Source organism: Labeo rohita, chromosome 13 (assembly GCF_022985175.1).
Source record: "Labeo rohita strain BAU-BD-2019 chromosome 13, IGBB_LRoh.1.0, whole genome shotgun sequence".
In the NCBI taxonomy this organism is placed as follows: Eukaryota; Metazoa; Chordata; class Actinopteri; order Cypriniformes; family Cyprinidae; genus Labeo; species Labeo rohita.
In genome coordinates, this window is record NC_066881.1 from 16,660,941 (window position 1) to 16,687,173 (window position 26,233).

The 26,233-nt window shown below is 35.3% G+C and overlaps 1 protein-coding gene and 1 long non-coding RNA gene across 2 annotated transcripts; one reads left to right on the forward strand and one right to left on the reverse strand.

Moving 5' to 3' along the window:
- Positions 1-782: 782 nt before the first annotated feature.
- On the forward strand, positions 783-4,468 carry LOC127174665 (uncharacterized). The gene is made up of 3 exons (XR_007828892.1): positions 783-904; positions 2,350-2,407; positions 4,328-4,468. It is a non-coding gene; the product is annotated as an uncharacterized LOC127174665 (long non-coding RNA).
- si:dkey-103j14.5 (isoaspartyl peptidase/L-asparaginase) lies at positions 1,990-26,233 on the reverse strand. Its single transcript, XM_051125159.1, is given in 8 exon segments — positions 1,990-4,487; positions 8,421-8,531; positions 8,736-8,787; positions 8,789-8,855; positions 16,122-16,279; positions 21,088-21,230; positions 22,979-23,184; positions 25,838-26,233. Coding segments are annotated over 7 exon segments (924 nt in total). The 5' UTR covers positions 23,166-23,184; positions 25,838-26,233; the 3' UTR covers positions 1,990-4,281.

The window sequence follows — 26,233 nt, forward strand, 5'->3', positions numbered from 1 at the left end:
TAATTTATGCTCTCTAAACCATGGAAAAAATGTGTGGAAGCTACTAAATAATATAGAGCAGGACTTATTAATCAGGGAAGAGCAAGATATTTTGCAGAACTAAAGTTAATAGGTGGTACAGATAAGTTTGAGCAGTATTAATTAAGATATTAGCCTAATATTTCACCTACCTGACCGGAAATGATAAAAACAAACATGAATGTTGTCAAGATTCTTGCTCTGGAAATCCCACAACTGTCTTTTTTCCTCAGACAGTTTTTTGGACTCTTCGCCTTGATTTGTTATAACTTTTGACAGTTCATAGTGCTCCAAATGTTTTTCCTGGTCCGACAGATTAATACAGCCCAAAACATGACAATAATCGACCATTTTCAGCAGCAATAATCAGAAAAAATTGCTTGTTCCGTTCGGTTCAGTGGCGTTGTTTACGTTCTGTGCTGCCAATATGGCGGATTGACGACGCGTCTTGAAAGTTGACTTCAAAAGGAGACAACGGGTTTAAGGTCCAAATTGCAGTTTCAGTGCAGCTTCAAAGGGCTCTAAACGATCCCAGCCGAGGAATAAAGGTCTTATCTGGTGAAATAATTGGTTATTTTCTTAAAAATAAAAATGTATATACATTTTAACCAGAATGCTCGTTTTGCATTTAGCTAACAAACTTCCGCCACACTCTGCCTAATTTAATATATCCGTTGCAATACCACGTAATACCACTAAGAGGCAGCACAGACAAAGGAATATATTTCTGTGTTAAAAACAACCTCATCTGACTGCGTCTGTCATGAAGTGCAAACTTAGTAAAGAAAAACACAAATTAGGACCTAACAGAAATAACACTTTCAGAAAGCGATGATACATTAACGCTGCAAGGTGCAACACGATCACAGTATAGCAAAAACACAAGGTAAGTGTGATCCTGTCAGTCCCAGATGTGTGCCATTAACGTACTGTTGAAAAGGTAAATTTAAATGAGGGGTAAACACTCAGTAGGACGCTGATTATGTGACACGGAAACACTAGCATCTAATTTTCCCCAACCATAGGTGGTAAATTCTGTTTGTTTAATTTAGTCATTTAACACCAATTGTGTTTCTATTAGATCAGTGAGAATTCTGTTGAAACAGTAGAGAACAACCTGTATAAATGATATGTATAAACTGAGTAAATATGTTAACTGTATGTAAATATTTAACAGGATTCACAAACAGTAGTCAAAGCTTACTTCTCTATTTTCACTTACTTGCAAAAAGAAAAAAAGGAATTTCTATATTCAGAAGCCAGTGGTGTTTTCAGAAAGGGCAAGACTATATTTTGTGGTGTTCTATGCCCTATACATACTCAGCATTTTATTTCAAATAATAATTAAATGTAATATATATTTTAACATAAAGCTTAATTTCAAGTTAACAGGAGATTGGAATGTCTCAGCAGCTCAGCAAAATGTTGACTTAAGTTTTAACAAGGAATCCCAAATACTGACCTACTTCAGCTCTGCTGGAGTCAGAATTGTTCATTTAAAGCTCAGAGGGGTTGCTCTCTGCATAATGTTTATCTTTTTCAGTTGAGGAAGCACACTTTTGTTTCATGGTGCTGGGTAGATGTTGTAATGTCGGCTCTCCGTACTTTGTGCAATGCTTTGATCTAACAGCACTGCACTGATCAAATACACTGAATGCATACAGGCTAATAATCTTTACTTAATTATTTATTTTTTTCTTTTGTAGTCTGAGTGATTGATCAAACATGTCAACATGTTAATTGCTGTAGAGGTGCTGCGCTCAGCAGGGGTTCAGGAATCACTAAAGTATAGTCAGCTCCCTCTGCAATAAAAAGAAGAGAGATATTTTTGCCTTTTTGGAGAAGCAGAGAATTATCAGATTCCTCCACACCTTTTCTCTGCTGCATGGTTTTAACTACAATGGGTTTTATAAAGAAGAAGAAATATGATAATATTATAAGGACACACATCTTAGAAGCTTTTGACAAGTTTTAATTGTTTAAAGTGTGTGAACTACTGAATATTTGTCTTTATATATACACAGCTTGTCCTTAATTTGAAACAAAATTAAATTAGCAATGAGTGAGGAGGGCAACTAAGGAGACACTAACTAGGAGCAGTTGCAAAAACTTTTACTAATAAAGACTTTTTCTTTCAGGACATAATTATTCATCCGTCAATTCCCATGGCTGGAATATTTTAACAGCATTCCCTCATTTCCATTTTATAATATCGTCACTGCTCTGTTCTTATACCAAAGATGCAAACAAAAATTCAAGGGTATTTTTCACAAATCAGCAGGAAAACTGTGATCTTTTTGAAGGAAACATAAATATCATTTTATCCTCCAGATCCAGCAGTTAGCCCCCTGATAAAAACCTGAAACGAAGTGACTAAAGACATGAATGGGTAAGATTCATCTTTAATAAACTTAAATTTCACAAATGTAGTGAAAACAGCTGTATGTGGTTAAATTAATATGTTGATTTTGCCATTATACAGTATACTTCTGTCAATGTTTTCCTATTTTATGACACATTCAGACGGTTACTTATTCAGTCATACTATATGACATATTCAGTTACTTAAAGGAGTAGTTCACTTCCAGAACAAAAGTTTACAGATCATGTACTCAATTGTCCTTTATAGGGCTGGGTATCGAGTTCGACACTTTTTAGGTACCGACCGAAATGCCTCGATACCATCGAGTATCGACAAACCTCTTGTTGTTCGGTACCAAACTTAGATACCTAAGGGGTTAATCTCGTCAACATCAGTGTGCCAATAAGCCTGCAGCACTAAAATTTAATTAAAAAATTAAAACAATCCTCATCCATACTGGCATTTCAGAAAAGGTATCTGTTCATGCTACATGACCGAAAGTGAGTGTTACGTGATCATTCACGAACACTGTAGCATGATGCTACATAAGACAATAAATAAGATTTATATTCCCGCTTTTACTCAAAATTCATTTTAAACCACCAGTGAGTGTTTGTAATAACTTCCGTTTGCCGTTGAATGTGTTTTTTGGCCATGTAATGTTGTTGAAATGATTGCAGAAGAGAGAAGGCATATAATGTTATACATACCAGCAGACAGTGCTATAAGGTGCTAGTGCTTGTCAGTAAATTAGTGGAAAATGAATAGAAATTATGATTCTGTCTGAGGTATGCATTTTAAAACGAACATGCACTAGTGTGAATGTAGCCTTTTTGAGCTTTATTAAAATTATTTTCACAGATTTATTGTGTTGGATATATTTTATTATTATTTTGAAATAATGTAATCTTGTTAAAATTGATTTCATAAAATTGGTATTGGAAAAAAAAAAAGTATCGTTCAGGAACCGGTATCGAAGTCAAGGTATCAGTATCGGTATCGTTATTGAAAATTTTTGAACGATACCCAGCCCTAGTCCTACATCGCTGCAGAAGTAACGACCCAGTGTTTACAAAGTGAACGTGCAAAGAAAGTCAAAAAACTTTACAAAAAAAAAAGATACAACGTCAATGTAGGATGATCTTGAAGTTGGAGGAGAAAATGAGATGGGAGTTTTTTGACATACCCTAACTGTCATGAACCGAGTGCACAGAATACGTATACGTGTGTATGTGCATGGCAGAGCTAGACAAGATGAGCATTTGAGGTTAAAAAGTATATAAATGTTTATTTATTTACGTATTTTTTTTAAATGACCAATTGTTTCGCTAGATAAGACCCTTATTCCTTGGCTGGGGTCGTTTAGAGCCCTTTGAAGTTGCATTGAAACTGCAATTTGGAAGTTCAAACTCACGGGCACCACAGAAGTCCCCCATATGGAGGTAATTCCTGAAATGTTTTCCTCAAAAAACACAATTTCTATACGACTGAGGAAAGAAAGACATGAACATCATGGATGACAAGGGGGTGAATTATCTGTACATTTTTGTTCTGGAAGTGAACTTCTCCTTTAAAACCATATTGTTTCTATTGTTTGTTCACTGATGAAACACTATAGGGATAACCTGCAAAAATGTTATTATGTAGTGTGTGTACAGTAATGTAAAATGTTTTCTTAACAACCTTCTTAACATTTTTTGAATCAATTAATCATTATTGATTAACAGTATTTGTTTTCTTTCTTGATATGTGAAACAACTCATTACTTCTAATGTAAAATTTGTATAAAGGATGCAATTAATCATAATTGTATACTCCAACTAATTAAATGAGTGAACTAGGTGAAAATCTCAATAAATTCACAATTAGATACATGAAAACCTACTTCAAATATAATGTTATCATTTCAGCTTCTCTGTAAAATCTTCTTTGGGATTTAACCCATAGTGCATGATGTCCTCTTTAATGGAGGCCCAAGCCATACGTTGTGTGGTGAAGTTGGCGGCCCAGTCCCCTGCGGAGGACACAACAATAGCTCCTCCGCATCCCTTCACTCTCTCCCCCATGTACTGAAGTGAGGCATCAGCGGCAGCTGTGGCTGATTTCCCTGCATTTCATAAAAAAAACACTCAGGTATGAGACAGTGTCAGCATCAGCTCAACATGTATTTTTGCTGTACTTGGGCACGTTACTTTAAAAAAGTAATTACTTACAGTTACTAGTTACTTCTCACAAATAGTAACTGGGTCACATCATTATAAAACTAACTAATTAATAGGGAAAGTAACTATTGTATTACTCAATTTTTTTTTATTTAAATAACTTGGATAAAGGCATTGCTATTGCTGTAACTGAATAAAAACAAGATATAACATTAAACATTTTGAATGATGAAATGTAAGAAAAGTAAACACTCGTCTGCAATAATATATGGTTTATCTGTGTTCTTCAAGCCATCTCTGGTATTTTCATAATGATTAAGTAGCCTGTATTTGTAAGCCATTGCTAATCGACATACGCTATAGAATATATTGTCTGCCTCATTCCATGATAAGCCACATCAGATCACAAAAGGAAGTTATTTCAAATACTCAGCTGGTGCTGTGAAGTAAAAATAAGTTATAATGCTCTCTTTTGTTGAACAACAAGTTTAGAAAAGCTTATCATTTGAAGGGAAAATACTCTGCATGTGTTGCTTTTTTAGAAATAAACGGGGAGGCGTTTCCTCATTTCAGCACGTGAAATCATTGGCACACACAAAGCAAATTTCGAGAGAAATAAAACAAGGAAATTATTTAAATGCAAAACCGAAAAACCGCAATTCACAATTGCGTATTGAACCGTGGATGTCGTACCGAGCGGTTTAATATTATATTGAGTATTGTGACATCCCTACTGTCTACGCTTTCGGATTTTATCAAAAATATCTTAATTTGTGTTCTCAAGATAAAAGGTCTTATGTGTTTTGGAACGATTTGAGGGTGAGTCATTAATGACAGAATTTTGATTTTGGGTGATTTATCCCTTTAACTAAGACAGTAAACATCTGTTAATCTGGCAACACCTGTTACTATCATTGTCTGCCCTTAATCCGTTTATTTAGCAAGGATGCAATAGATTGCTCAGAAGTGACAGTATTTTACATTGTTGCAAAAAGATCTATTTTAAATAGAGTTATATAAGAGTTTAAATAAGTGTTTTTTTGAATTTTCTATTCATCAGAATTTTTAACAAAATTTTTAAGCAGCACAAATGAAGCAGCGGATCAGCGTTTCAGAATGATTCCTGAAGGACTGTGTGACACTGAAGAATGGAGTAATGACTGCTGAAATTTCAGCTTTCCCATCACAAATTACATTTTTTAACTGTAGAAAACCGTTACTTTAAATTGTAATGATATTTCACAATATTGCTCTTTTAATGTATTTTTGATTGGTGAGCATCAAAAAGATAAAAACAAAACTTACAGACCCCAAACTATTGTGCTTTTATTTTTCTGATATTTTCCAGCACAAAAGAAAAAAAAAAAATCAAGAGCATTTGATCTCTGTGTGCTGTATGATGAAACACTGCACCGACAGTGTATGTGTCCTTCGCGACCCTGTCCAGGTCACACAGTGAACAATATATGTTGCTCTCATGGTTTTCTCATTCCATCAGTCTTAGTATTGCAGTCTTAGTAGTCCAACATAGAAAACATCAGTTTTGCAACAAATAAACACTAACAATATTAAAGTAATTCAATTTTTTAATAGCATTACAATTTTTATTATTAATAAAAATATTTGCATTGTGAGTTAGCTTTTATATATAGACATACTGTATTAGCTACAGTGTAATGTCTATTTTTAGTTCCCTTTCATCCATCTCTTTGTGTTGTGTTCATTGTTCTTTAGAGCAGTGAATTAATTTTCTTGCTTTAAGCGGGGACTCGTGGACCTCTAGCCAATTATTAAAGCTTTTATGCTTTCATATTTGTTATTATAAGTAATGGTTATGAGTGCCAATGGTACCACTAAGCAGTGTTATTTAAAATATTTTTAAAAATCTGAATGAATTGATCACATTAATTAACTACACAAATGCTAAACAAATAGTTGAAGCCAAAGGCAAGCTCAATAACTGATAAAATAATGAACTGGTATATAAAACAGAGTGGTTGTGCTTGCAGCATCATTACAACAGAATGCCAAAGCAAACAATAGCCTGCTGACCCTTCACACTCTTTCCTCAGACAAACACACCTCATTATCATCTGCCTACTGTGGCAGCACATCCGATCCTTCCTGCCTCTCTCTCTCTCTCTCTCTCACATACACACACACCAATTAAAATGACTGGCAACAGCCGCATCCAATTTTTGTGCGGTTTGACATTCATTCTGCTTGGTTATACAGAATCTGATAATAATAGCAACATGTGGGTGAGGGTAAAGGGGAAGGGATGATCGAGACCTTGCAAGCCGAAACAGTATGAACACAAATTGCATAAGAGTAAAAACATAAACAAAGGGGAAGACACAAAGCAGAGGGAAAACAAATGGATTTTAAATTTTGCATTCAAAATATACAATAAAATACTGAAAATGAAATCTTATTTAATCAATAATTATCTTTTTATGTAATTTTATGTAATTTGTAATTCTGTAATATTGATTAAGCTGGTATCTGACTGGATTTTGACAAATAAGTATTATTTTTACTGTACACCTGTTTTAATTTTTATAATTTTTAAAAATATTTTATTTAAAGCTTTTTACATTTTACAGAAGAAACAACACCACTCCCCCAATTAAAATTTTATAATTCTCATAAAAGTATAACGCACACAGCTTTTTATGTCTTGATATTGGGATATTTATATTGTAAATTCATTTTTCACACTTAAGGACCAATTACAATATGGTTAGATTGTGAAACAGTTAAGACAAGGACTTAAAATATACAAGTTTTCTTACGCATCAATTTAATTTAACTAGAGCTGTCAAAAAATTAATCGCGATTAATTGCATACAAAATAAAAGTCTGAGTTTGCTGTAAACGTGTGTACTGGGTGTAATTATTATGTATATATAAATACACACAAATTAATGTATATATTTAAGAGAAATATGTTATGTACAAAATGTTTTTATTTATATATAATATAAATTACCTAAAGTTTATAATAAATGCATATACTTGTAAATATTTCTTAAATATATACATGAATGTGTTTGTATTTATATGTATAATAATTACACACAGTAAATTCACATATATTAGGCACACTCAAACTTTTATTTTGTATGTTAATTGCGATTAATCGTTTGACAGCCCTAAATTTAACATAAAATCTACAGAAAACAGACATGTTATGCATTAAATAACATACTACCATTCTGGGATTTTTCTGGAGTTTTTTTTTTAAGTCTCTTATGCTCACCAAGGCTGCAATTATTTAATCAACAAGAAAATAAAAATATATTATTGTGAAATATTATTACAATTTAAAATAACTGTTTTCTATTCTAATATATTTTGAAAATGTAATTTGTTGCTGTAATTACACAACTAATTTTTCAGCATCATTACTCAGTCTTCAGTGTCACATGATCCTTAAGAAATCATTCTAATATGCTGATTTGCTGCTCAAGTTAACATTCCTTATTATTATCAATGTTGAAAATAGTTGTGCTGCTTAAAGGGTTTTATCATTAATTATTACCCCCATGTCGTTCCAAACCCGTAAAAGCTTTGTTCATCTTAGGAAAACAAATTAAGATATGTTTTAAGCATATTCAAAAATTAATCTCCTCGCATCTCCCTATCACCATTTTGGAACGTATCCACGCGGATACGCTGTTTACATTGTTTACGCTTTGATTTGAACGAAAACAGCGCACCTGCATGACGCAGCTGACACAGAATTGCGTACGCTATTTGCGTTCAATGGATACGCTCCAAAATGGCGCTAGAGTGATGCGGAGGAGACGAATTGTTTAACGAAGTCGTGCATGCACACTCACACCCTCATCAGGATTAGTGTAAAAATCTCATACCTTGCTCCATATGAAAGAGGATTAATCTGGCTAAGGTGACTTTGAGAATAGACTCTCCGTGGCCAGTACAGGAGACCGCGCCACTTCTGTTGTCTGCATATCCACCAGATCCTTATCGCACAGGAAAAGACAGCAGCACAGACAGAGTCGGACGTTAATGTGTGTTACCTCGGGAGAAAACGCTCTGACAATTGAGTATTGATCAGAGCTGACACCTTCAAACCGAAATGGCTCATTCAACCGAGGCACTGCTTCAAAATTAATGTTGGTGTGACACTAAGATTATCTCTGTCCTCTATCTCTGATCCCACTCACCTATAATAGGAGTATCTCCGACTCTTCCCACCATTTTGTTCCTGATTCCCCCCGGTGGACGTAGCGCATGCCACATTACCCAAAGAGTCCAGAGCCACCGCTCCAACGGTATCATGGCCCCTATAATTATATATATAAAAAATGCTTTATAACCTTGAATAATAAAGATTTTTTTCCTCAGATCTATAATTTTATGGTCTCAGACATGGTATTTTCAAAAGGTGCTTTGAAGAGACAGCATTATTATTCATCACACTCAGAGATGTGCCTCTAGCTTAGTTCCTCTTCATCAGACAGACTTTTGTCCCAGAATTCAACTTAATACGCTGCAGTCATAATCTACTGGATAAAAGCCTCAAACTCCCTTCCAAATATAGCCTCTGTGCAATTACTTTTGTTTCCTATGTGATTTTCAGTCCAAAAAAATGCATGTTGTACTGTTCTGGTGAGGTTTGAAAGGGATCGTGCTAATGACAACCTCACAGATGCTTTTAAGAGTGCCAGCACACCCGAAATTGACTCATCATCATCTGCCTGTCAACAAAGGAAGAGCGCGAGAATAAGTGCCCTTCACCACTCTGAATCACAGCCGCTAGTCTGGCAAAGTACACTCAGAGAGATTGCAGGGAAAGTGTTGTATCAGTTGTGATATTTCTGTAGACACACATGAAAAAGTATGGATTGTTCTTCGAAAAAACGCAAAACAAAACACAATTCTTATGATGTGCACATCAGTCTTCTCTGCCAGTTCACTTGAAAGGAAATAAAATAGAGAGCAGAATGTGGGATGAACAGAGACCCCAGTATTTCACAGGCTTCATATCCCATGAAACCCTGATTAAGGCAGCAGTGCTGTGGAAAACAAGCGTGCGTTATGAGTTTGAAGCCGCGTGGAGGACAATGGTTCAAGGTGAAATTAAAGAAAACAGCCTCCGTGTCGTTCCCCCCCAGAAATGGGAGAGCAAACATGGTCCTCGTGGAGAATATTTGTCTGAAGCAGCTGGCGAAGAATCACTTGTCAGGTTCCAGATTTGAGGCATCAATCATTTTTGGCAGGCGCTTGATTGCTCTTTTAAATCACCGCCGATGCCTGGATCTTGCTCATCGGTTTAGGTGAAAACAGCTTTTAAAAGCAGCTTGACGGTGGACTGTATTTCACACTTCAAAGTGATCGCAGGGTTTTGCAGTAAATCTGCACACATCCATAAACAGCCTAATGAAGTGTGCAGATATTGGAATACAAGTTTAGAATTCTCATTAAGAAGAACCGGTGGTTGTCTAAACTATTTTGGAAAAGTATTTTCTACATGCTAATCACTAACACTAATCACAAAACTAAATGACACAATGCATTTAAAGCAGATGTATATGGAAGCTTGTTTCCACCGGAGAGTAAAAATAGAAATGGTAATTGTGAGATTTAAAATAAGAAATAGTCACACTGTTAAGTTTTAGTCACATTGTGATATAAAGTCAAAAATCACAGTTTGAATATTCAAGAAGACATTTAGCAAAATACAGTACTGTGCAAAAGTCTTAGGCCACTAGTATTTTCATCAGCTAAAAATGGTTTAAAGTCAGTTAAAGTCAGTCTGTTGCTGTAGTGTGTCAGTAGGAAATATCAGTTTACATTTCTAAACATTCATTTTGCCATTAATTATAATAATCCAGTGGAATTTTTGTATGGAGCACAGGCTGTTGTCAGACTCCTTGTGCAAACAGAGATGTGATCTCTACATCATTCAATCCAGTCTGTTTTAAGAAACAGAAAAAACTGAGACAGACTAAATCTAGAAGAACTGTGGCAACATCTCCAAGATGCTTTAAGAGACCTATACCTACAAAGCTACAGTACTGTTAAAATTTTTAGGCAGTTAGGCACATAAAATGAGGATGCTGTCAAAAACAATGTCATAAATAGATGTTCTTTATCAATGAACTTCTATTAACTAAAATAAATCAGCATTTGATGTGACCAGTAGCTTTTGCCCTAGGTGCACTTGTGCAGAGTTTTTCAGGTAGCTTTGCAGGTAGGTTACTTGAAACATCTTGGAGATGTTGAAACAGTTCTTCTGGATTTAGTCTGTCTCAGTTTTTCTGTTTCTTCATGTCATTCCAGAGACAGACTGGATGATGGTGAGATCAGATCTCAGTGTGGAGCACTGGCTGTTGTCAGACTCCTTGTGCAAACAAAAATCTCACTAGATTATTACAATTAATGGCAAACAGAATGTTTAGAAATGTAAACTGATGTTTCCTACTGACACACTACAGCAAAAGATAGAAATAACTTACTTTAAACCATTTTTTAGCTGGTGAAAATACTAGTGTCCTAAAACTTTTGCACAGTACTGTATGTCATATTGTGAAATATGAGAAACAAAGTTGCAAATTAAAGTCACACTGCATGAAATATACAAAGTTACAGTTACAAATTCTGAGATACTGTAGAAAACAGCTTCCATAAATTAGTGCCAGTTTTTAAATATTAAAATTTGTTTCCTATCCCATCCATCTTGATATTCAGAGACAGGATTTGTAGGTTACTTCTGCCGAAAAGTGTACTTCTTAAACTGTGGTGTTTGAGAATACTGACAAGCACAGCATAGAAATACTGGCTCAGACAATGGCATGAGTTTAGGGCAGGGCTATTCATTTGCATGACCAATTGACCCTTCGCAAAGAGCCTGACTGACAGGCGATGTGACCAATCATATCTGCCATTTTGTCCAACAAACAAATCAGGCAGGAGAGTAGATTAACTTTGGTGGACTTGAACATGAAAAATTGATGCCTTACCACGGTTGAAATAAAATATGTTTTGACGTTCATTTATGTTTTCCGTGCTTTAAGTAAAGAAGAAAAGACGCTCGGTTCACGTGTCGATTGATCTAAAAAGGAAAAACACTGATGTGTCACAACACATTAAAGAGCCACAGAATGGTATTTATTGTTTGAATTTCTTAAAAAATTACAACATTTTTAAGCTGAGACTTTGTTTTATACTAGAAGTAACCTGCTCTGTCTTGTCTGTCGGCGTGTTGTCAGAACAAGATGGGTAGTGTGATAGTGGCATTGTTTGTCAGACATAGCAACAGTTACTAAGGAGTGTGGGTTTTTGCAAAGGGTCAGCTGCAGATGGAAATTGTTTGAAAACAATCATTATTTTTGCAAGAGAGTGCAACAATGGCCAGCGACGTTTTTAGCGGCCTTGGTACTGGAGTAATTTTTCCTAGTCATTTTTCCAATGGGTTTTTTAAAAAGACTGTTGAAGAGTTAGAAACCATGAACCAGCAAAGAGGTCAATCAAAAAATTACGAACTTTGATGAGGAGTTTTGGACCAAAAAAAAGGTACAAGAGTGTGTACTTAGAGCTTACTTCAATAAGAAAAAAAAAACAATCCCATGAAACACTGCAAATGATTTCAAATAAAAATGATAGATATAACTACTGATTTAAAGATGTTGATTGTGTATGCTGAAGCAACTTTACATTTATTGCAAAATATGCTAATACATACAAATATATAAGTATTTAAAAGCGTAGGGAGACTGACACTATTATGTCATTCTCAGTACTTTATGTAAGTGGGCGGGCGTTAAAGAAGAAATCCACTTCCAGAACAACAATTTACATATAATGCACTCACCCCCTTGTCATCCAATGTGTTCATTTCAAAAATCATTTCAAAATCATCCTACATTGCTGCAGAAGTTCTGACCCGGTCTTTGCAGAGTGAACATGCAAAGAAGATCAAACACCCTTAACAAAAAAGGTAAAACAGCGATATAGGACGTTTGTTGAGGGAGAAAATATGATCAGAGTTTTTCGACATACCCTAACTGTCTTGAGGCAGAATACACAGAGTTTAGGGAGAGCAAGACAAGACGAGCATTTGACATTAAAAAGTATATAAATTGTTTTTTTTTTTTAATGAAAGTAACCAATCGTTTAGCTATCCTCGGGTGGGATTGTTTACAACCGCATTTGGGATTGTTTGAAACTGCATTTTGGAAGTTCAAACTCGGGGCACCATATCAGTCCATCATATGGAGAAAAATCCTGAAATGTTTTCCTGAAAAAAAAAAACATAATTTCTTTACGACTGAAGAAAGAAAGACATGAACATCTTGGATGACAAGGGGGGTGAGTACATTATCTGTAAATTGTTGCTCTGGAAGTGGACTTCTCCTTTAAAGAACTCTTCCAGGACAATTTGCTTGTTTTAATTATCTTTCTGCTGCTGGCCATTTTTTTGCAGAATCATGGGTAATGTAGTTTTAACCAGGAATTCCGCTGTTATTTAAATAAATAAATGAATCATTTTAAATAATGCTGATGGCTTCAACAAAAGCATTTCTGTCAGGACCACTATTATCAAAGATGATTGACAGTTACCATACAGTTTGGATTGGCAGTATGGTTTTGTTCTGGGCAAAACTTCCCTGCCCATCCATGCATCCATCCAGCACCAAAACCCCATTAGGGTAAACAGAACAGAGCCAATGCAAATGTAGCAGATATCATTAATATTCTTAATGACAATTTAATGTAACAACATACTCAATGACTCAATGAGGAATATCAAATAAGTCATAACTGTTGACAAAAGGAGGAGCTGGGGATGGAGGAGGGTAATTAGCTCCTGGGCAAAGTGATACGCTGCTGAATAATAATGAATGAACCTTATAAGGAAGTAGCGATAGGCGTTGTATTCCTATAGGTAGACAAGGATCAGCTGAAATCAGCTGATGCAAGCCTGACTGATAAGACCTGCCAGAACTAAAGCTTGATATATTTAATTTATATAATTGATCATATTGAAGGATAGTTCACCCAAAAATGAAAATTTTAACAATGTCCTTACTACCTTTCTGGGGCTTGAACATGCCAGTTGTGTTGCTGTCTATTCAGGGTCAGAAAGATTTCATCAAAAACATCTTAATTTCTGTTCCAAAGATGAACAAAGGTCTTAGGGGTTTAGAACGAGTACATAACTTGTACGAACGAGTGAGTAATTAATGACAGAATTGTTTCCTTTTTGGGTGAACTAGTGAAGTCTAGGTTAGGAAAGTTATCCTTGAAATTGAAAACGTGAATGGAAATTTCATTTTTGGAACTCTCCCCATTGCTCTCTATTCTATACTTTTTTTCATACATATTTTTCAAACTGTATTTTGATCTTGAATAGTGGTACCCCTATTTATTACATGAGTGAGTTTTATCCAATACTTAAATCTGATTTGATCAATACGCTGTGAATAGGAAATATTCTGGCACACTGGTGACTGTTGTATTATAAAAGCATGGTCAAACCAGCAGGGCAGAGGTAGGCCATGTAATCACCTAAATAAAGGTGGAGGGTAATTGAGTTCTAGGGCCTCTGTGTAAAAAAGCCCAGTGATGGTAGTACATGGTGAGCCGAGGGAGGCTATCAATAATGAAGCCACAGTGGGGCGGGATGAAAGGCAGTAGCTCAGCCAACTGTCACTTAGCACCTCCACAGCACTATTTTTACAGACTCCCTCAGGGGCTGAGGTTACACCCCGCCATGGCCCTGACTCCACTACTACTCAGCACTCAGCCTGGGGAAGTGGAGGTGGCAGGTAAGGCTGCTTTGCTGGAGCCCACACAGCTCTAACTGCACTGCCTGGAGGCCTCAGGGAATGACCTGAGTTCTGTGCAGGCCAGAATGTCAATATGCTGCCATTCTTAACCCATGGCCTCAGTGCAGAGAAGAACCACCTTTTAAGACTATACGACTCTAGTTTTAAAACTCTATATATTATATATTTATATACTTTCTATACTATTGTAAAGATGTCTTTATATATGAACATTATATACTGTAAAAAATAAACAGACTAGATAATGATTTACACAGTGTACAGTCCACAATGTATTTTAATATATATTTACCCTATGATTTCTGCAATGTGGAAAACACGGACGGAATCATGGAATCCAGTCATAAAAATGGAATTTACTGTCTAAAGCGGAATGTCACGAATTTGTCAAAATTTGGATGAATTAATCAAAAGTAGATCATTACATTTGATATGGACTAGTATCTCTATAAATTAAGCAAAAAGACTATTTAAATATGTATCGTTCATGTCCTGCATGTCTCTGTGTGTGTGAATGGCGCAGATGTACGGTTTCTTTCACTACATACAGACTGAGGAGCGTGACACTTGGGGTGATTTTAAGTGTTTGCAGTCTCTCCAAATGAAGATATAAATACATGAACATTTCTAGAACTGCTCCGAAGTTTCTTCATGAGCATTTTAACATTTCTTTTGAGAGAAACTATCGTCATATCCTATACACGCAGAAATGTATTCAAAGCAACCCATCAAAATAAAAGTTTGGTTTAACTTGAAGACATGTATTACTATTGTTTAGTAGAGGGTACCTAATTGTCTTGTCTTAACCTTAAGATCAGCCAACAAACACTGAACTGAATACAACTTATATAGAGGTACTAATGATAGGACAGGTGTGGGTGATTAACCAATAAGGACTTAACAAGGCCAGGAACAGGAAAGACCATATATGGGCACAGAAGGGAGAAACCAACATAAACAGTCCACAGGGGTGTGACATTAATACTACTACCATTACTAAAATTGTTAAAACTTTATTTTATTAAAACTTAATCACACAATATTTCTTTCATGTTTTAATTTTAATAATAACTTTGCCAAAAAATAAAGTTTGTTTAATTTTGATATGATTAAAAGATAAATTAAAAATAAAATATTTTTTATATATATTTATATATATAAATTATTTAATGCCTTAATTTGATAACCATAAAAATGTAAATATTGTAAAAATACACTTTAATAAATTAAGTTGTTTTTATGCATTCAAATAATTAGACATGCTTAAACAGAATTTGGTAACAATAAAAAAGAAGATGATAAAAAAATAAAACGTAGGGCCCTAAACATGTAATTTTTGTTAAACTTTTAAAAATTGATGTTAAATTGTATAAATTTTATAATTCTAATTAATAAGACTTGCTTTTTGATTAATAAAATGTAATTTAACCATTAAAAAATGAAAATGGAAAAAAACGGAATCCAGAAAAAAACTGAATTTGGAAAAAATAAAATGGAGTTTGGGAAAAAAATAAAACTTCATAGGATTTCATAGGGCCTTATATATTGATGAAAAGAGGTCACAAAATACATTTTTCATCATTTTGTCCCTGATAGTCGAAAGAGGAATTATTCAAGCAAAACCAATTGCTTTCTCTGCAAGCACACAAAACGTATCTTTTCAAAGATGCTGTACTGTCATCAAAATGCATGTCTGGAATTAAATGTGTCAAGAAATCAGGAACTATTAAAAATATTTTAGAACAAAAAATTTCCCACCACTGTGTGTTGAATAACGTTTTGACTCCAACTTTATAGGTGTTGCTTTTTTCCCAGTCTTCACGTTCCAGCTCAGTCACCAAATCATCAGCTGCTGGAATACCAATGTGCTCCGCAAACATGCTCGCTCCTCTGTCTGTCAACATAACATGATCTGTCTGAGTAAAAACCACAAAACAGGGTTTAAAGAGATTATTAGTAGTCTAAATGTTTACTTTATCCAGTCTGGCTGTTAAGTCTGATGTCACATGTCACAGTTTCTGGATCCAAACGTTTTTTCAGATTGCAAAAGCAAACAACAAACTGTGCTAATATACACTTGCGGTGTTTTCTACTGAAAAATTATGATCTTAACCTTCGTGCTGAAATCTCAGTTGGACAGACAGTGATTCATTTTTTATCAGTTGCTAAAATATTGGTGTCTTGGATGCCATGAGCTAAGAGACTGTAGTGTACATCTTCAGTTTCTACAAGTTGAGACAGTATTCTCACTTGAAACAGAGTAGAGGTTTGAACCCGGAAATAGCATTTGATACGTTATGACCTAGCAAGCAGATTACATTCTAGCTTGTTTCATGCTATTTAAAATTTCATGTTTGAAGTATGACTGTGTGTCATTTGTTACAGAACAGAACATAAAAGTTTTATCATGTAATGTCAACCACAGACCTCACTCCTAAATCAAAAATTCAGTCGACTACAGTATAATTGAGAGTAAAAATCCATTTGATATTCCAGAGGGAACCCAAGGCGAATTACCCTCAGGGTTGGTCTACAAAACATCTCTATAGCAAATGTACAGCAGAGTCCTTAGGCCTTGTTTGACAGGTTTACAGCCTTAAATTGTTAAATGTCTTACATGGTTAGTTTTTTATGCTGACTTAATCAGTACTAGTCTTATCTGCTGCATTCTGATTCCCTTGGATGTGAAATGTTATATTTAAATATCTCCCACATAAACACCTCAACAAAAAGATTACACCACAACTTATGTATACCCTTTCACTTTATTTTCATATTTACTGCTCACACATCTCCAAGTGGACCTGCTATTATTTATTGATACAATACCCTTCTGTTTCTAATAATGCAGTTTTATTTCTCTGTGTAACTTTCTGTACAACATCACAATGGATTAAACCATAACTCTGGTTTAGGAAACTTTTAAATATTAACGTGGTTATTAATGTCATGTTTCTTTGTCAAATACTGTGCATTTTAGATTGCAAAGCAATAGCATGAGGTCAGTGAAGCTTGATCGCAGCATTGATCAAGACTTGATGAATTTTTAATACTGGCTATTAAAGAGATCTGCCAATCCACTGTAAGGCCAAGGTCTTTTGGGGCAGTCAAGACAGGTGCTGCATCTAATCAATTATCATGTATTCTTGGGGTTTTGTTTCCTCCATGTCCAATGCCTTGCAAGGTGAACTTTGGTGAAAAGGAAAATGTTAATGTCTTTGACATATCTTATATATCTACTACTGCATTAATATAACAGTATCTGAGAGATTATGACCAAAGATAAGTGGAAATTAATAATTATTCTGAGTGTGGTCATTTTTAATGCTGTTAGTTAATGGTGTAATGGTATGCAGAAAATAAGTGGATGTGGTAAAGTTTTTTGTTTAGATAATCAGATGTGCCAATTCTGCCAAATGTTTTGCATGTTCACACCCAGTTTTATTGTAGATTTGGCTCCACTTGGCGGCAAAAGTAATACATTTTGCATTATTTAATCGGTCACAACACACTTCGGCTGCGCTGCACTGTTAAATTGAGCAGCGCCGATTTCACTGGTGTGTTTGGGATTCACATTTGAAGAGACCAGACAGCTACAGGACCAAAAAAGAAGATGGGATGGGAAACATTTACATAACTAAACATTACATCGGCTGATGGTGTAGATGCTTGTTATCGTTACTGACAGATATGTATAGTTTTCAGTTTTGGTTGTGAATGGGCCTTAAAGGTTCATGAAACCCCAGACTACTTTTTCTGAGATTTTAGCAGAGGTGTTTGTGTTGCACATCATAGATGAAAATGTTAAAAATGCTAAAAGTGTTAAAAGTTGATAGATGTGCAACAGCGCGTTCATATATATGTTTTCAATGCAGAGTTCAAATGGCTGTGCATTTATTTATGGTGTTAACTCATTAAGAGCAAAATGAAACTGTCTGAACCCGATGTTGACTCTCCCCCTCGGCTCCGCAGCGCACCATGCCCACTTTTGCAACATTGTGGTGAGAGCTAACCAGTGCTGAAACAGGGGGGTTTCATGACCCTTTAAACGGATAGTTCACCCAAAAATGAAAATTCTGTCATCAATTACTCACACTTATGTCATTCCAAACCCGTAAGACCTTTCTTCTGAATACAAATTAAGATATTTTTAATGAAATCCAAGAGCTTTGTGTCCCAGGATAGACAGCAATGTTATTACCACGTTCAAGGGCTAAAAAGGTAGTAAGGACATTGTTAAAATAGTCCATTTGACATCAATGGTTTAACCGTAATTTTATGAACAAAAAACTTTTTGTGTGCAAAGAAAACAAAAATAACAACTTTATTCAAGAATTTCTTCTCTTCCGTGCCAGTCAACGCGCATTCACAAGAGTATGTGCATGCTTTGAGGATTGGAATGACATGAGGGTGAGTAATTAATGACAGAATTTTCATTACTGGGTGAACTATTCCTATAATACGGCTAAATGTGACAAAAGGTACCTTTAACCTTTCTTTAAAATAAAGTGGATAAAGGTATTTTGAACAGATCTGTTTTAGGGTTGTAGTAGATTGATGTGGTCAGGATGGAATAATCAGTGTTGGGGGTAATGCATTACAAGTAACATGAGTTATGTAATCAGATTACTTTATTTCAATTAACTTGTAAATTAATGCATTACTTTTTAATTTAGAAGAAAATATCTGAGTTACTTTTTCAAATAAGTAACGCCAGTTACTTTGTTTTCCCATTTATGGACTGACTAGTCTCCTGTCCCCATGTTGAGAGAAATCGGAACTACAGAGGTGATGATACTGTAGTTCTAGACTAAATGTGAACATGCATTTACTCATCTCACTGGCAAAAAACAGATTCAGTCTTCATAAAAATAAATTAAAACAGTGAAAAATCAAAATATGATGCAAACCTGCAATAATTAAATGTTAAACAACGCAAATATCCTTTATGTATTTAATCCTATTTTAATAACCAATGTCTTTGCCTCTGACCTTGAGGATCCAGTTCAACAATATTATTAAGAAAAATGACTTTAGATAAATCAACATTTGTGCTTCATTGTTTTTTTTATTGCAGAAGAGTGTTGAACTTTCTTCTCCTGTGTTCTACTGTACAAACATGAATTTATTTTCCTTCAGCCTGAGGCTTTTTCACTTTGGCTTTTACATTTGCTAAAAATATAGCTTTTTATATTGAAAACAAACAAGCAAGCCCTGTCCAGATTTTAAAAGTGACAAAAAAGTAATGTAACACATTATTTTCCATAAAAAGTAACATAATTAGTTACTTTAGGAAGTAACACAATATTGTAATGCATTACCTTTAAAAGTAACTTTCCCCAACACTGACTGTGATATTGTAAGATTAAATGACTCTTGCCATTGTGAACTGATGCCACTGTGTTGCAGATTCACAAATTGTTTTGTGTTTGTATTATTTTACTTTTTTAATTGGACTGAAAAGCCTTTAATATATTGCTTAATGGCAGGTTTTGTTATGATAACAACATATTTAATCATATATTTTTAAAGCTAATATTTTAAGGTTTGTGCCTAAATGGAAATTAACTTTTCAAAATCTACCCTGAGAAATAAGTTGAAAATGCTGGCTATGGTTTTGTCTTTTAGACATGTGGAGATAAATCATCGTGTTAGACCTCTATCTATGTCATTACAAAGAGCACTGATTGAAATCAATCTGAAAATCAGCCAGCATTTATTTCCCTTTGAGCCTGTCATTACAAAGCTGCAGATAAAAAGACAAGGGAAGGGAAAATACTGAATCTAGGTGTCTCTTAATTTCACCTTTGAAGTCAATACCATGGCTTTTTTGGTCATTTAATCCATTATAAGAATATTAAAAAAATGGGTATATCCACCTAATTCTGGGTTTTACAATAAATCTTCAAAGTGATCCATATATAGACCTCCTTGATAAGCGCAGGCATTAAGAACTAGGTCTCTCCGCATTTCCTTATCTACGGTGAATGTCAAATTTACTTATAAATCTATACTGGACAACCATGTGATTTTCTCTTACAATTAAAATTGTATTGAGTCAGACAAGTCTTTATGGAAAAATAAAATGACCTTTATGATTGAGGAAAGGATGTTGAATATGAATTTATGTATTGCAGTGTCATATCTAAAATATACCGAATTTTGTCAGAAATTCAGTTTCTGTATCACATCCCTTATACTAAATATCTCCTTCAGAAAAACATTTGTTTAGAGAGAAATGTCTTAAATTAAATGGGTTACAAGTTCACCAGAGAGAACACTATACAAAAAAATTAAGTCACCCAAAATTTAAAGGGACAGTTCACCCAAAAATGACGATTCTGTCAATAATTACTCACCCTCATGTCATTCCAAACTCATAAGACCTTTGTTCATCTTCAGAACACAAATTAATTTTTTATTAATTTTATTAATATTTATTAATTTTTTTGATTAAATCTGAGAGCTTTTTGACTCTGCACAGAGTTACGGATGAACCACTGATGTCACATGGAATATTTCCTTACTACTTATGTCCTTACTACCTTCTGGGCCTGGGGACATTTCAGTTACTTTGCTGTTTATGCAGGGTCAGAAAGCTAATAATCTTAATTTGTGTAGTAATTGAGTAATGTGAGTAATTCATGACAGAATTTTCACTTTGGGTAAACTATCCCATTAAGTCAACAAATTAATTGGAAGCAATTTAAGAAGGAAAGTATACCTTTTCCATCACAGCACGGGCAAGACTAACAGGGTTAGCGATGTTTCTCACAGAGGCCACAGCTCCAGTGGCAAGTGTTTTCCCATCCATGATGATACTGTCCAGCTCCACCTCGCCAATAATATTCAGCACTGCACCATGACCTGCACAAGAAAGATGTCTACATGTTTACAAAGATAGTACATTTTATAATAGATTTCCTGTAAAAAGTGACAGATAGGTAGGTAGGTAGGTTCTACAACATTATCTCATTCTCACACATATATCTCATTCTTATCTCTCTCTCATGACATCCTGACATGCTCCAGACTGTTATCCACTCTGATGTCTACCTCTTAATACTTAAACAGGATTGCATTAGTCATCTATTGATCAGTCTGTGCCTCTGGCTACCCCAGTGTATAAAATGATCCTGATGAGCCACTGAATGTGCAGCTCTGATATGAGGAGGATTAGCCATTTCACTTATGGTGGCAGTTAGCCATCACAAATGAGATTGGCACCGACAGGCCGGGTGTGTTAATGAAGTGTCTTGTTTTACCCTGCTTTCCTCCTTGTAATCTGATAATTATTTGAGAACCTCTCACCTTACTCTCAAGATGGTCATTAACAAAGTGTCAAGGGTGTGTGCTGAAATACTGTCCCACTCAGAGCCTAGATGAAGTCTCTGAGAAAATACTGAATCTGCACTTCCTCTGCTTTAAGTCTTTAATAGAAAAGGTCAGGGTCAATGAGAAAAATATATATTAAATATAAATACTTTTAGTATGTACTGTACAGCTGAAGTCAAAAGTATATATACACCTTGCAGATTCTGCTAAATGTTAATTATTTTACCAAACTAAGAGGTAAATGCATGTTATTTTTATTTAGTACTGACCTGAATAAGGTATTTCACAAAAAAAAGACTTGTTTGTTTGTTTGTTGTTGTTTTGCTGTGTCCCATGTTTGTCCTGAACAGTTAAACTGCCTGCCGTTCTTCATAAAAATCCTTTAGGTCCCACAAATTCTTTGGTTTTTCTGCATTTTTGATTATTTGAACCCTTTACAACAATGACTGTATGATTTTGAGATCCATCTTTTCACACTGAGGACAACTGAGGGACTCATATACAACTATTACAAAAGGTTCAAATGCTCACTGATGGTTCAGAAGGAAACACAGTGCATTAACAGTGTGAAAACTTTTTGTATTTGAAAATCATAAATTATTATTTATTATTTTGTCTTCTGGGAAACATGCAAGTATCTTCTGTAGCTTCTTAAGGGCAATACTAAAAGAAAAAAGTATGATATTTAGGCAAAATAAGAAAAATGTACACATCTTCATTCTTTTCAAAAGTTTTCACCCCCCAGCTCTTAATGCATCATGTTTCCTTCTGGAGCATCAGTGAGCGTTTAAACCTTCTGTAATAGTTGCATATGAGTCCCTCAGTTGTCCTCGGTGTGAAAAGATGGATCTCAAAATCATACCGTCATTGTTGGAAAGGGTTCAAATACACAAAAATGCCGGAAAAAAACAAGGAACCTGTAGAACCTGTCCTGAAGGATTTTTCTGAAGAACAGCAGTTAGTTTAACTGTTCAGGACAAATAAGGAAATCATGAACAACTATCACTAAACAAACAAACAAACAAAAAAACAGCTGTGGATCATTCAGGTAACAACACAGTATTAAGAATCAAGGGTATGTAAACTTTTGAACGGGTCATTTTTCTCTTGTGGACTATATGTAAATGTCTTTTATGTGAGATATCTTATTCAGGTCAGTACTAAATAGAAAATAGCATGCACTTTGTATGATCCCTCTTATTTTGGTAAAATAATTAACATTTTGCAGATTCTCCAAGGTGTATGTAAATTTTTGACTTTAGCTTTGTGTTATATTATACCTGCATCAAACGTTGGGTCATCTTCCAGAGCCCTCACAGCTTTTTCCACAGCGTCAATTGCACTCCCACCATTCTTAAGAACAGCGTCACCTGCCTGCACAGCATTCTTAACTCCAGCCACGGATGCTTCGGCTAACATGTCCGGGATGGCCCACGCACCACCGTGCACAACAATCACTGTCTTCATCCTCGGTCTTCCTCTAGCCCTGAGGAAACAAATGTGCGTGTGCTGTCAGGAGGAGGAGGATATTACTGAGAGCTAGCACATTTTAATATATTGCCCTTGGACTGTACTGAGCTGTGTAATTTATTCAGATGAACACTGACAGAGTGGGTAAATGCAACTTTCACAGCTCATCTCAATGAGAAGGGTGTCTGGGGTTGTTTACAGGAAGCAGGTTTTCAGGCTCCTGTCATGTTTACTCAAGCTCCATTAAAGTGAGGGCTTGAGAGATGAAAGAAGCAATTCCATTTGGTTTACCTGAAACAACTTTCATATGTCATACTAACCAGAAGCACACCATGACTAAATGAAGACTGCTACAAAAATGTACCATGGTAACCAGGGTCTTGACCAAAATGCCACTGTTTTTGTAGTTTCTACAATAAAGCTGTGGCAACCATAACTGTCATTAAAAAAGAAAACAAAAATGCATAAAGATTCTTTTACAGTTTGAGGAAAACTCCATTTTCACTTACAATTATAGGGCAGAGTGGGGGAAAATGCCCCCCTACTGTTTTTCTCAAAATTACCACTTATGCTGAATGATGCTTACACTGAGAAAACACAGATTTCATAGTAAATTATCTCATTTTCAGCAATAAGAAAAAAAGCATTTTAAAGCTTGTTGTTCTGTACAATATCAAAGTTATATATGATATGAGAATAGTAAGGCCAGTAGTTATATTTTCAGAATGAAATTTTTTTCTCAAACCTAGTCTGTGGGATAAAACGCCCATGGGGGCATGGCTTAATTACTATAGTTACTCTGTTCTGAATATCAAATCCTTTGTTTTTTCATCAAATGTATTCTAACTAGTTGGTTAAATAAAAAAAGGACTTTATATTTCAGAATTACCTCAAGTTAGCATCAAGTAGCTAGTTAGCTAGCCAGTTAGCATCAGCTAACAATATTTTTCAAATAAGCTATAATTTTGTAATTCATAATTATTGATTATATTCTTATTAATTTTTAGCTAAAACAGCCTGTACTCTTATTTAGCTGTTTAAAGCAAATTTCTATGTCAGACTGGGGGGGCATTTAACCCCACCTGTGGGGCAAAACGCCCCCTGATTTTTTTTTATTTTTTTTCTAACATATGACAACTCGGGACATTTTTAATACTTCGTTTATAATTGATGCCATTGTCACTAAAACAATGAGAGCTATCCTGGACACATTCAACTTTTGTTCCACATACAAAAAACAAACAAACACACAGTCCTCATAATCAGGCTACTGCTACTTTTTAAGGATTGATTACCTAACGTTAATATAATGGCGGTAAATGATTCATAATTCATTGATTCATTCTTTTTTATCTTTTAGACTTCATAAAAATAACTATTCCTAATGTGTTTGAAAAGCAGACAGACCACCACTCCAGGCTAGAAACCCACTTAAAATGACAATATTTGTGTTCTTCGACATTGTAACGAAAAATGCTGGTAGGAAGTCACAAGATATTACAGTGTTGTCGACGTGCTAGATATGAGCTTATGTACGCCGGTGACCATATCTTGTCTTTAGTCCGACCAGTAAGTTTTACTTTTCTTAGACATATACACATTTGCCTGACATAACACCATGTAGACATATTTGCCATATGAAAAAGGACGAGCCGTAAAACGAAACTAAAAAGAATTGACCTGCTACGGCGTGTTTCCCGGTTATTAAAAAGAAATGAGAAGGATATGACATTGAAAAAATATCTGTGGACTTTGGTAAACGATAAGGACATATGTAACTGTGCTCCAGCCGTAAGAAATCCGGACTGTCAGAGTATTGTCAAAGGTTTAGAAACGGCACGTGCTTACCGTACAACGTCGTGCAAAGGTAAAGCGCTGGGTTGATAAAACAAGTTAAATTAGCTGTCTCACACAGTGTGACAGAGCGGATTTTCCTCAACTTTGTAAAAAAAATTATATCAAAAGAATTAAAAATCCCAGAATCACTTTTTCAGTTTAACTGTAGGCTGAGCAGTTTTGCTGTTCGCCTTCGTGGGGCAGTATACATGCACTACACTGTACTTCAGTTTAACTTAACACAAACAATGGGTCCATTCAATTCATTGGTTAGTGCGGCTGTAAGTCAATCAAATCTAGCTATGTAACTACACCAAACAACATAAAACAAACCTCAGTGTTCATTATTGCCATTACTTTAAAGTTCAACATGCATCTTTAAAACATTCAAAACAAATGTACAACAAGCCAGCAAATCGTTACATAACATTAGACCAGAACTGGGCAGTTCCAGTTAATATGCATGACCAATTAGAGCTTAGATCGGGCCCAAAAAATTAAACCCGATCCTACCCGAGCCCGTGCACCTTGTGTCCGAGCCCGACCCGGTCCGACACATTAACTGTAATTATGAGCCCGAGCCCATTTTAAACCCGACTATTTTTTAATAGGTGAGCCGTTATAACAGACGTTCTCAACTACAATTCTAAGTTGTTTGAACTACAGAAATTAGTTTAGATTTATCTTAATGAAAAAATGCAACAAGGACGAAGCATGTAAACTGCATTGTTTGTTTATTCAGAATGGATCGCAAATAGATCTGAATGAAAAAAAAAAAAAGCCTAAAAAAACGTGAACAATGATAAACACAGAAAATGAAAATGTTTCCGTACCTCCGACTTTCCTCCAAACTTGCTCAAAGTTAATTCCCCCGTTTTAATTTTTTTTTTCTGTACGTCTTCAAGCTCCATGTTGCACTTAGGCTATACACATACACAATACAGCACAGCTGGCCCGGTGTTATGTGTGCAAGTGGAGGAGACGCTGTCGCGGGAGCTAGAGCGTTGCTGCGCATGACACGCGTTGCAAATTGCGCAACTTTGTAGACCTACACGTGTTGCTCAGGCCGACTTTGCTAAAATATTCGTATAATATTTATAATTATGGCATAGCTCTCCACCCAATTAGGCTAATTAAGTAATGATTAAAAAAAAAACACACACACAAATGCTTGATCATGGCCCCGCCCAGCCCGGCCCGGCCCGGCCCGAAGATAGTGGCAGGAAATA